The sequence below is a fragment of the Arachis ipaensis genome, chromosome B1 (genome assembly GCF_059453495.1).
Source record: "Arachis ipaensis isolate K30076 ecotype BB chromosome B1, ASM5945349v1, whole genome shotgun sequence".
NCBI classification, from domain to species: Eukaryota; Viridiplantae; Streptophyta; class Magnoliopsida; order Fabales; family Fabaceae; genus Arachis; species Arachis ipaensis.
In genome coordinates, this window is record NC_142436.1 from 5859221 (window position 1) to 5871687 (window position 12467).

At 35.3% G+C, this 12467-nt stretch overlaps 2 protein-coding genes across 4 annotated transcripts; one reads left to right on the forward strand and one right to left on the reverse strand.

The window, feature by feature from the left end:
• The first annotated feature begins 1864 nt into the window (after positions 1 to 1864).
• LOC107609198 (mediator of RNA polymerase II transcription subunit 4) lies at positions 1865 to 6404 on the forward strand. Of its 2 annotated transcripts, none has more exons than XM_088500921.1 (4): positions 1865 to 2020; positions 2180 to 2325; positions 3228 to 4515; positions 6023 to 6404. In XM_088500921.1, the coding sequence occupies exon 3, from the start codon at positions 3271 to 3273 to the stop codon at positions 4471 to 4473; it is 1203 nt and encodes a 400-aa protein (XP_088357047.1). In that variant the 5' UTR covers positions 1865 to 2020; positions 2180 to 2325; positions 3228 to 3270; the 3' UTR covers positions 4474 to 4515; positions 6023 to 6404. The 2 variants fall into 2 exon arrangements, with proteins under 2 accessions (XP_088357047.1, XP_088357048.1); XM_088500922.1 differs by having other exon boundaries at positions 2185 to 2325.
• Positions 6405 to 8299: 1895 nt separating this feature from the next.
• Positions 8300 to 11596, reverse strand: LOC107609064 (mannosyltransferase APTG1). Of its 2 annotated transcripts, none has more exons than XM_016310926.3 (9): positions 11244 to 11596; positions 11034 to 11151; positions 10484 to 10588; positions 10096 to 10379; positions 9585 to 9866; positions 9291 to 9492; positions 9037 to 9188; positions 8784 to 8946; positions 8300 to 8678 (listed from the first exon to the last, which is right to left on the reverse strand). In XM_016310926.3, the coding sequence occupies exons 1-9, from the start codon at positions 11462 to 11464 to the stop codon at positions 8595 to 8597; spliced, it is 1611 nt and encodes a 536-aa protein (XP_016166412.1). In that variant the 5' UTR covers positions 11465 to 11596; the 3' UTR covers positions 8300 to 8594. The 2 variants fall into 2 exon arrangements, with proteins under 2 accessions (XP_016166412.1, XP_016166484.1); XM_016310998.3 differs by having other exon boundaries at positions 11267 to 11483.
• Positions 11597 to 12467: the final 871 nt, after the last annotated feature.

The window sequence follows — 12467 nt, forward strand, 5'->3', positions numbered from 1 at the left end:
ACAAAGAAGCAGATGCAGAAGGCAGAGACAGCGGCGGATGGTGGTTCCTCATGTGGTGGCGGCAAGAAGAAGAAGAAGAAGAAGAAGAAGAAGAAGAAGAAGAAGGTGATGGTGGTGGGGTGCGGTGCCGGAGGGCGACAAGGCGGCGGCGGGACGGCGAGACTGCGGCGGCGGGACGGCGGCTTCCCTTCCCCCTTCATCGTCATCATCATCAGAGTTCTGGAGGAGGAGGAGGCGACGACAAGGTCACGGCGGCGATGACGGAGGCTCCCCGGCGCCGTCCCCCTCCCCCCTTTCCCCCTCCCCCTCTTCCCTTCCCCTCCCCTCGCCTCCCCTCCCCCTTCGTAACCCTTTTCTTCTCCCACCCCCAACGCGTTTTTACGCGTTTTCTTTTTTTTTTTTTTTAATTTTTATTATTAAAATAAGAATAGGGGTAGTTTAGGAATAAAACAAAAAATTTTATTAAAAAGGACGATTTTAATACGGAAAAAAACGTTAAGGACGATTTTAAACCCAAAATTACAAGAGGGACGATTTCGATTCTGGCACTAAACTTTAGGGACCAAAATCGTACTTACCCCTAAATATTATCATTGATTAAAATGTTCACTAACTAAATCTAAACATATATATTTCTAACTATTATTTAAATATGTATTCCTAAATTTCTAACAACAATAATTCTAACATATATATTTCTAAATTTCTAACAATAATAATAATAATAATAATGTAACCTATATCATTTAAACATATATTCTTAAATTTCTAATAATAATAATAATAATAATTTTGAAATTAAATATAAAAAAACTTACATAATTAGAATAGTAGAGATAATTGATAATATGAAGTTTAGGACGATCAACATCTTTATATTTTTGTTTCTTTGACATTGTAATTTTTTTTAATGGAAGAAGAAGAAGAAATTAAAATGGTGAAAAAGAAGAAGAAGAGAGAAAATGGTGGCTGGGTAGGTAAGGAAGAAAGCGACTTCGGAGGGAGAGAGTGAAGTCAGGAAAGGAGGCATGTTGGTATAAAGGGCACTGTTGTGGGGGACAATGCATGCGCGACATGTGGCTGGGAGGACACAAATCGAACGGTTCGATTACCTAGCCTTAAATCGAACTGTTCGATTTCTTTGATCTTGACACTACATCTGTGTAAAGTACCTATGCACTCTATAACATCGTCCTACACTATTTTTTCTTCCGTATCAAAATTAAAAAATGAAACTCATACATTAGAAATTGACATTTGCTACTAACTAAACTTAAAAGTGTCTCAAATTCTCATAATAAGAATGAAAAAAGTGTTTGTTAGAAGATCTAATGCTAGTTTTAGGATCACTAGTTAACGAATTGAATTAATCATGTTCTTGATAATAAACTAATCATGTTTGCTGACGATTTGTGTAAGTGGGTAAATGGTTTTATCAAGAGGACTTGAGGTTGATGGTTGTTTTTCTTCCTTTATCATGCTAACTTATATTAAGACAAATTGAAATGTTTGTTTGATTTAATACAAGGTACTTTTTTCTTTTAATAATGTGTTGAATGTTTGGATTTAAAGAGGCCTTTTAGTGTAAGAATTTCAGTTTATATTAGCATTATTCAATTCTTTAGTTATTTTGTGTATATGTTTAGGATTGAATTTTTTTTATTTATTCAATAAACCAGGTTGTATAATCTTTAAGAAAATGAAAACAATAAATTTAACTATCAATAATATTTTGTTGTTTTAATGTGTTTGTTTATATTTTATTTATTATTTTATTATAAAACGGTTATTTTGATTAAATTACAGTTAAACCGGTCAAATTAATAAATCATTATATTAATATTTAAATTGGTTCGATCATTTTTAGAACCTTGAAAAAATTCAAATTAGTAAATTAGTTTGAAAATCCCAAAATACCCTAACAACTACACGAAATCCGTGATCTTCCTCACAGCTCTCTCAAACACCGTAACAGCAGCCACTTCCTTCACACTGCGGCTGTGCTTCTCTCTCGCCGCCGGTCAGATCTCTGCACCGATCTGCTCTCTTGTAGTTTTTTTTTTGTGCCTCTCTCATTATCTTGATTAATTGATTATTTGATTATTGAATATTGATGACTTGATCTGTTAAGAATATGGATTTTAAATTGCTTTGTTCATCTATCTATCTATTTTATTAGATTAGTCCCTGTCGCCGCCGCTCACTGTCCGACACCGGCCCTGTTGCCGCCGCATACTCCTTCCCTCGTCGGTGGCTGAGTTGCTTGCTGCTGACCTGCTGCTCACTCCTTCCCTCCGCCGCAACCGCTTCTTCCTCGTGATCCAGGTGAGTTTTTTTTTTTTTTTTTTTATAATCTTCCTTTGATGAATTTTTTATGTTATGATTTTATTTGTGTACTCTGTTCCTATGATTTTTTAAGGATTCCAAATTTGTGCAATATGTTGTGTGTATATTGGGGTTATTATATTTTTTTATTTGTTCTTATGATTTTTTATCATTCCAAATCTGTTCTTATGATTTATATTTGTGTAATCTGTTCTTATAATTTTTTAAGGATTCCAAATTTCTGCAATATGTTTGGGGTATGTTAGGGTTATTATGATATTTTTTTTTATCTTTCTTTGGTTTTTTCCTTTTTGTATCTCTTGATTGTATTTACATTAGGTTATATTTTCTTTTGCTGTTGAATGTGCAATCTGTTCTGTGTAATCTTTGCAATCTTTTCTATTTCTTGTGAGTAGTGACACTGTCTGAGTAGATTATTGCGTTTGATGAATCTGGTGGTGGGCTTGGTTAAGGTGGTTTGTGTTTAGGAAGTGGTGTGTAATATGGTGGTTAGGTTGCTTTTGTATGGTTAAAGAGATGTGTGACGATTGTCATGATTCCTTGCATTGTGGTTATGTGTGTGAGTGCTGACTTATATGTGTTTGGAAGGTTGTGGTTACCTGTGTTGAATCCAGGTTTTAAACTGTTTATGTAAGTAATTTTTGTGGATGTATGTTTCAGATGGCTATGAAGCCATGAGGGAGTTAAGGTAGAAGAACCTGAAGTTCTGGCATGCTCTCCTATTGAGAGAACACTAAGAACCTTTTCCTTTGTTTCTTTTATGTATTAATAATGCTATTTTAATATTCTGTCAAGCAGATGAAATTGCTGGATATAAAGCAGCTTTGGTCTTTACTCAGAAATCATTCAGATCTGATACAACATTTTCTAATTTGTGGCAGGTAGAAGAGTGAAAGAGAAAAGGATCGGAGTCATTTGTACAAAATGCTTCAGCACCAAATTGTGCAATCCCCTGCTAGGCTAGGCCTCACAAACCCGAATTCACCATCCATTCCGAATCCTACTCCCCCAAAGCTCCCTCCGTCACAGAGCCATCATCACCAGCCCCACCTAGACCGCCACGCAGCTGGCCCTTCTGCAGCTCTGCTCTCTCTTCTCCCACCTCTCCCTCGAGCACAAGCACTTCTTCAACAAATGGCTTCCTTAACTTCTAAGCTCTTTGAAGTTTCACCCAACAGGTCGCTTTGGGTCACTGCATTCCGAGGATCCATCCCCACCTTCCTTTCTACCCAAGGCCAAGCTCATTCATCTACCCCACATGATTCTTCTCCTTCCACAACCAAAGAAGTTATTTCACAATTCACTATTCTTCAAACTCAGATCTTTGAAGCTGTCGCTGAACTCCAAGAGATTCTTGATCTGCAAGATGCTAAGCAGAAGATTGATCGGGAAATTCGCTCAAAAGATTCAGCACTTCTTGCATTTGCCAACAAACTCAAAGATGCTGAGCGGTGTCTCGACATTCTTGTTGATGATTACTCTGATTATCGCCGCAGCACCAAGAGGTTGAAATCAGGAGATGACAGTGAAGATGATTCTTTGACATCCTCAACTGTCTCATCCCAGCTGAAGCTATCAGATATATTATCATATGCTCACCGGATAAGTTATACAACCTTTGCGCCACCAGAATTTGGAGCTGGGCAAGCTCCTTTGCGTGGTGCACTGCCACCTGCGCCACAAGAGGAGCAAATGAGAGCTTCACAGTTATATAACTTTGCTGACCTTGATGTTGGATTGCCTAAAGTTGTTGAAACGAAAGAGAAAACAATTGAGGCCATTATTGAGCCTCCACCTCCACAGCAAGTGGATGCCAATTTGTCTGCAATTCAAGGGTTGCTTCCACCAAATTTTACAGTTCCGCCTGGCTGGAAGCCTGGAATGCCTGTGCAATTGCCTATTGATCTTCCACTTCCCCCACCTGGGTGGAAACCTGGGGATCCTGTGCCATTGCCACCCATGGACTCACTTCCTGCACCAAGGTTTGAGCAGCAACAAGTACCCCATCACATCCCTCAGCCTAAGCAACCTGAAGTCATTCAAGTGCAGCATGTTAATTTGGATCTTGACGGTAGTGATAGTAGCGATTACAGCAGTGATGAAGCCAGCTCTGATGATGAAGATTGAGAAAATGATGAAGCTCATTAGCTCAAACTGACAATTGTACAGGTAAAAACTTTTGTTATGTTTTTGTAGGGTTAACACCATATATTTGTCCTTGAATTATAGTCTTTACCAAAATAAGCCCTAAAACTTGCACCCCAGTATATTTTAGTCTTGTGTTGTTCTTTAAAATGTGTCTTTATAATATTGACATAATATAGAATAACATTTTAGCCAACTAGGCTTCAAAGTTTTGCCATACTTTCCTCCAACTCCCTTCCCAGCTTCCATTTCTAGCCTTCATCTGCACATCAGGAGTAAGAACATCCCAACTAGTTCGCATGTTTGTCATGGTTTCACTGTTTGTCACGGTTGCAAAACAAGCGCTAATTTAACCAGCACCTATTTTGAAGAGGTGGCAATTGCTACAGCAGCCCCATCTTCTGTTTAAACATTTCTAGCATTTGAAAGTGTTATTCCATTTCATTCCTTTTAGGTCATTGTAGTCACTTTCTTCTTTTCTTCCTCTTTCCCTGGTCATTTACTGGTAATGTAGAAGCATGGACAACCAATCGTTTAGAGAAGGATATAAACCTAGATTGGAAAGTTAAATATTGGTTGGTTGACATTATAACATTCACTTCAAAATTGATTAGTGTAAGTTGTCACTAACTCACTATACCGAGTATACAGCCATAGTTTAAAGCCCTGGTGAAAGAAATGCTGTTTCCATCTTTTACACTATGCAATAAAGTGTTTGGTTATTTTTATATATATAAAAAAAGGATATATTACAAAATATGCACCACTAAATTACAAAATGCAAATTTTATTTTCTGTTGTTTCCCATTTTTTCTTCGTGTGGTGTTCTGTATTTTGGTTCGGATGACTCGTGGTACATAATCTTGGGTTGAGGGTTTGTACTGTTTCTGCTGCAAGCTCTATAAAGTGGAAAGCATCTTAGTATATGCTTCTTTAGAAGTTTTTCAATAGGCACTGTATTTTCTATAGTGGAGGGTTCTGTTCCTTACGTTACAATGATATTTAACATAGACAATAATTGCTACTAGTATTCTATTTTGAGATTTAGTTTAAGGATTTGGTTTTAGTTTTTGACCGAATAAAAGTGTGAGAAGAAATCAAGTTTGGCTTGTGTTTCCATTTTCTTAAAGGGGAGCCTTAGAATAGCAATTGAGTTGTCTCTGTGTTCAAGCCGTAGAATCAACCCATGATGCATGCATCAGGTTAGGCTGTCTATATTATACCCTTTGGATGCGAACAAGTGGCTCTTTCTGGATCCTGCGCGATGCGTAAGGTGGGATGCATCAGCTCTTTTTTTCGCATTTGTGTTTTCTTTTTTATTTTTAGCAAACCAAACAGCCCTAGTTTTTGGCTTTTAGCTTTGAGATTGGCATAATGGCATGCACTTGATGTATTCATTTTCGCTTCTTTCTCTGAGAATTAAGCACGTTCTAAATTACCAAAATATCTATTGGACTCCGATCAAGATACATCTTCTATATCACTAATCATCCTCTTTTACCTAAACAACTGAATTACTCCATTACGACAGGTTTGTGCACAATCTTGATGAGGATTGCGGAACTCTGTTACATGACATGCCAATCATCTCTATTAGTGGAACAGCGGTTGGATAGAGGATAAATTGCCTTGCCTTTCATTACATTCCAACAGTGGCGAGCCTTGATAGAGGATGTTTTCTAACTCAACAATATTTCGTCCCTCTCAGTCTTCATGTTAACTTACTGTAGAAATCAATCCATTATCTAACCTATTTGTGTAACTGCTTCTGTGTATTTTGTGCCCTAGACCGTTAGAACATTGCTTAATTTCTGAATGGAACATGTAGCGCACTAAAATTTTTGGGTGCTTGTGTTCACAGCTTATAAGGAAACATCATTATAGATAAGTTACTAGTTGGTTAGATCTTAAAACTTAAAAGTCTATACCTGATTTTTTTTTTTTCTTTTAATGTATATAATTATTTTCTTGTTGGACGACTATCCAAAAATGTCAAAAATGATTCATCAAAAGATTAGTAAAATAGTGGAGAGTTTAGTAAACATCAACTACTATATATTTTCCAAGAAACACCACCATTGAGAAAGGAGAAAGAAACATCAATGGCCTGAAATGTGAGAAATTAGTAACACTTGAGTGTCAGTGTGTGTTACTAGGGGAAGGAAAAGACTTTGGAGGATTAAATTAGTGAACTCTGTATAGGAAAACAAAGAAGACGACTTGCAACTCCAGAAACTGTTGCAGCAGAGAAAATAGAGAATAGAAAGCTTTTTCAGAACGAAAAGAGAAAAACACAAATGTATTGAGCTATTGGAGTATTACAACACTACACTTGCAATAACTGAGACACAACCATATAAAGCTCAGCGACTCTGACTGTGTCTCTCAACAAGACTAATCAAGACAGACTTTACCAAAACAGAAAAGTGGTTGCAGTGCAGTTAGTTAACTACTTTCAAGTTCTTGATCCATGAACTTTGACTCATGATCTTTAATACTCTGTTTAGGAGTTTTACTATTTAGAGGGTGATGGTTTTGGAAATTTTTGTTAGCTCTTCGAATTCTTTATTTTCAACTTATCCCAAATGAGTAAAGTGACAAATAAATTCTTGAGAATTTACATTTTGGACAGATTAGTTCCTAAAAAAAAGAGTACCAATAAAGTCTTTCAGGACAACAAATGTGGACAAGTTAATTCAAATTAAGATCTTCTACTCTAATCATAGAGGCTAATTTAAAAGTAGTGTGTTCACATCTGTTATCCTGAATGACTTTATTAGTACTTTTTTTTTTCTTTAGGAACTAATCTATCCGAAGCGTAAATTCAGAAGGATTTATTTGTCACTTTACTCTTTTAATATAGTTTAGAGTGCATTACTAGTGAATGTAGAAAGATTAATTGGTCACATAAATTTGCCTATAATTAAGCTGGAAATTATTTTCTACTTGAAGTTCAAAACTTCACCCGCTTGCTACAAAAAAAATTCCAGTTACAATATATTATTATTGTCACTAGATCTTCAATTTTAGGTATAATGCTATTGTGAGTATATATATAAAACTATGTTACGTATACACTAAAATTAGATACTAAAATCAACCATCAAAGTCGGCGCCAGTATAAAGTATATGTTGAAATACAAATAAACATTGAAATGAAATTAAACCACACATGTATTTATACACAAATATATTGGTGGCTGATTTTAGTGACTAATTTTGGTGTACAAATAATATTTTTGATATATATTATGTGTGTGTGTGTATTCATAATTTTTCAAAATGTAATGCATATGTGCACATGTATATATAGTATTTAAGAGCAGGCCTAATCAAGAGTAAACAAAAAAAAAATCATGGAGTTTTTGTTGATTAGTCCTTGTCATAATGCAATTTGGTCTTGCGTTAGTTAAACATTGACACCTGAGGTTATTAAAAGTAAATTTCGTTCTGTCTTTGTTTCAGGCATAACAAATTCGTACGTCCATGTTGTAGCAAGAGTGGTTTTGTCTATGAAGGTGATGAACCTGCATGGCAGGCTAGGTTTCTAGACCAACCCCGAAGGCTTCTTCTGTGGAAAGGTCTAGCAAGCAGCTAGTTTGACAATGTTTCCTCTATATTATGTCTCTGTTTTCTGTTTAGGTGAATGCTCCGAGTCCGAGTACCTAATGTTCTATATAGTAAGAGAGCATTCACTGTGTGTTCATCAGTTCATCCAACTTGTTCAGAAAATGTACACCTTAGTTCATATTATTTATTTTTCTTTTCATTATGAACCCCAAAGTGTAAAGCATTTTGCCATTTGATATGGTTAGAAATCTTCCAAGGAAAATTCGTTGATGATAGATAGATCACTACTCTTGATAACAAACTAGTCATTGTTACATCCTCATTACACTCCCTTAAAATACAAAACTGTACATCATCTCTAACTGTGTTAGGGAGGAATTTACAAACTATCCAGTGCAAATTTTGGAGGCAAAAAATACACTGTTGTACAAAGTTTTCAAAACACCAATGTCAAAATTTTCAAGAGAAACCTGAAGAAATGACACCTTCAACTGTGGATACAGAGTCCAAAACTATGCATGGCAGATAATCATTCACTGCCTTGTATGGACGTAGACAACAATCGATGCTTGAAGTTCGCGATCCACCTTGAAGTGAGCATTAAAAAATCTTCTTTCCTGTTGTTAAAATCCCAATATAAGCAAATGATTAAAAATTACCCTCAATAATAATAAATAACAAAAAACTAAGCAGCAATTTCTTTACAATATTCTTATTATTACCTCTCTATAATCATATGAATTTAATAAGTTCTTCAATTTTTGTTCTTCCGAATCAAATAAAACAATGTGGCTCGGAAGGGACATATTTTTTGCATATTCGGATAAAAATGAAACAGGATCCATCAGAAAATGGTCAGACTCATCAAGAACTCCTCTCTCTTCGCTGCAGAACACAATAAAATTAATAAGAATTGTTATCTTATTTCAGTCCCAATGAAGATTACAAGCCACTCCAGGATTGTGAATTCCAAACCTTGGTGTGCAGTCCAGGAATCGCATTGGCAGGTTGCGATGCAGTACGGAGTAGTACGGGGTGGCATGGCAAGGAGTTAGGAATAGGATGTTTTTCACTTTCCCATGACGAGCTTCTCTGGCAAGGTGGTTCATAACATCCTCAGGTCCCCTCTGTTTTGAAAGTAAAGAATATATAAAGTATTTTTCAGAGATGTTCACAAAAGATCATTAAGATAACCCCTCAATTGTAAGAATGAAGAATAGTGACAATACCTGATGAACCAAACTCATATACAGAGACATTGGAATATTGGTAGCAAGCAAAAATATGATAGCAAGTACCATCTTCAGAGAACAATTGGTACGCTTCTTTGAAGATTCTTTTCCTTTATAACCACGCAAACCAGGATCTTCTATCATAGCCAAACAATAACCAGAGAAGATCAGAGCTATGGGAAGAACGGGCAACACAAACCTGTACTTCATAGTAATTATTATCATAAACCAATTAAAACCAGCAGACCATGTATACACTTATATATGTATGAATAATTTTGATTGAAGTACCTGAACTCCTTGTGACCTAGTACACTGTATAAACCCAGAACCCAAGCAAGAAGACAAGCGTATCTCCACTGTTTTGAATAAATGATACCAGCTATGCAAAATGGTAAGAAAGAGAAGATCATCACTGGAAATCCCTGAGTGAAGTACCAGTGCCACTTGTGAGTTCCATAATAGTCTCCACCCGAAGAAAGAAAATTGAATTTTAGAAAATTAAGTGGTACTAGAATCCATGTGCCATACATGATACGATCTAATAAGCAGGTAAGTCCGAGCACCAGCATCCTGATACAAAATAATAAAAATAATTCGCCCTAAATCAGACATCTGTGATTGACATTTGAAAGCTGAAATGTTAGATTAATGTGACTGCAGCCAATGCAACAAAATAAGTTCCCTGGAATATATTGCTGGAATAAGAGTTCCGATAATCTAACCCAACTTGGTATTTAGATAGATATGAAAGATAACACACTATGAAATGAGAAACTCCCACATTCCCAAGTAAACATACCCGATGGGTGCGACCTCCAAAAAAAGGAGTTTCAATTTGTAACGTTCCTTTGAAAATTCAAGGAGGCCAACATACAGCCATATGATTGCACTTGTTGGTCGGATCGCACAAGCTAATGCTGCCAAAACTAAACCCCACTTCCTTGAAACAGTGGAACTTCTACTAGAAGATCTCATGCAGGGCCAAAAGTATAGAGATACAAGTGTAAGAACAGTCTCCAAGCTATTTGATAGCGTACGAACAGAACAATAAATCATAAACCAATTGGCCAACTGGGAAAAGAGCTGTACCAGAGTTAAGTTTTCTTATATAACAAGGGGAGAAAGTGTTCCTATATTAACATAAAACAGATTAAGTCTAGCCGTAAATATATAAAAGAAAAGGATACAGCCCATTTTGCAACATTGTCACCAAAGAGAACTGCAGAAAGTTTGTACGAGTATAAATCACCAACTGCAGCAAACACAGACTGCAGCAGCCGTGGAGCCTTCCTCTAAGAAGCAAGGACCAGAGAATAGAATTAGTGGAATCATATCCATAAAACGAGACAAGGAAGATACTCAAGTTGCATGAATCTAATTCCAGTTAAAAACGGAACCTATTATAGAAAACATATCAAGTTTTATGAAGTGAAGCAGAATACATGAACCACTTCATTAGCTGTTAGAACTATCACTTGATTGAAAGGGATACAAAATCTCAATTATAGCCACTGCATTTTGCTTGTCAAAAGAATACAGAAACGACATAAAAGCATGAAGTATGCCTCAGTTCATGTGATAGATATTTGTTAAAGATAACATCACATGCTTCTAAGCTAGCCTTCAATATGCAATGGCAGATAAAACGACTCAAACTGAAGTTGTATAGTTACAGGGAGAATGAAATCAAAGTGGCTTAATGAGAATATAAAAAGGATTAGAAAGAAACAAGTTTACCATAACCAAAGGGGTATCAAGATGCAGAAACGCAAGAACCCTATAGAGCGGAACAAAGAGCAGCGGGTGTAAGTAGCTTCTGATGCCCCTTTTCCATTCCCACGTTAAATGGCCGTATCTGGAATAAACCATCTCCGATCAGCACTTACGATTGGAAGTGAAGAAGAAAGATGGGAAATTCAGGTGAAGAATATAAAATAAGGTATGCACCCAAATGCAATGCGATGCGCAACCTCGGGTCCCTGCCAGTGTTCATCTGGATTGAAGTATGTCTGCACCAAAAGAGAGTTCAGCATTCGAAACACCAAACAAAAAAAGAACACTCGTTTCTCTGAAGAGAAGAACGACGCGGAGTAATCTGAGTCAGATTTGCGAGAATCCCGAGATTCGTGTTTCTGTTTATCTACGTCATTTTTGTGTCTTCGTCTCATTGCTCTGTGAATGCGAATGGTGTTGTCTACTCTCTTTCTATTTTCGTGTCTGTTGCGTTGGAGAGAGAGAGAGAGAGAAAGAGAGAGAGAGAGTAGAACACAGGATGACGAAGAAGAACGAGATGGGCTTATGGATCTAATCCACCCGATACAAATTGGGCCAAACATTTCTTTCCATTATGGGCTTAGCACTTTAGAGGCCCGTTTGTTAACCCAATATATTTAAGAGAAAATTTAGGAAAAGCACTTTTATTAAGAAAAATCAGGTCAACATTTAACCAACAAAATAAAAAATAAGTAATTTTATACTATTGGTAATATGAAAATAAAATAATATAAAAATATTCTAAATTTTATTTATTAATATTTTAGATTATTTTACACATCACCAAATTCTAAACAAATTATTTCATTCGGTTAGATCTGTTGTTCTTTTTAAGGTATGTTTCGAATTCTTAAAGAATAGAATTCTCACCAGAATTTTTTTTAAGCTTGAAATATAATAAAAATATAATTTTAAATTCTGAAAAAATTATAATTTTTATATTAATGTTCAAATTAAATCAAACAAAAAAAATATCTGATTTACAATTTTATTATTACTAAAGATTAAAATATTAAAATTGTTTCTATTAAACAAATAAAAAAAGACAAACAAAAAATATAAAAATAAAATAGTAAAAAAAATAATTAATTATTCCAAATCATAAATTTAAATTTAAAATAGAATTAGATTTCATTTTTTAATAGAAATAAATTTTTTTTTTCACTTTAATATTTTTCAAACACATTCTTAGGAACAGATTGGTTTGGGCATTTTTATTTTCATTTTCGATAAAAATAAAAATAAAGCATAAAAATATAATTGATTGAAAATTTTTAAAATATTTTCAACAAAAATATTTTCAAAAGAACGAAACAAAGTTAAAAATATTATTTCTATGTTTTCAGTTTTAACTTCTAAAAGTATTTCCAACTCAAAACACGATATTTTCAGTTTTGG

Excerpts from the sequence above, each read along its gene's own strand:
- LOC107609198 (XM_088500921.1), top strand. The coding sequence starts at position 3,271 with ATGCTTCAGCACCAAATTGTGCAATCCCCTGCTAGGCTAGGCCTCACA.
- LOC107609064 (XM_016310926.3), bottom strand. The coding sequence starts at position 11,464 with ATGAGACGAAGACACAAAAATGACGTAGATAAACAGAAACACGAATCT. Across the intron at positions 9,867-10,095 it reads TTGGAGGTCGCACCCATCGG|GATGCTGGTGCTCGGACTTA; the intron begins GTATGTTTACTT and ends ATTTTGTATCAG. Across the intron at positions 9,189-9,290 it reads ATATGAGTTTGGTTCATCAG|AGGGGACCTGAGGATGTTAT; the intron begins GTATTGTCACTA and ends CTTTCAAAACAG.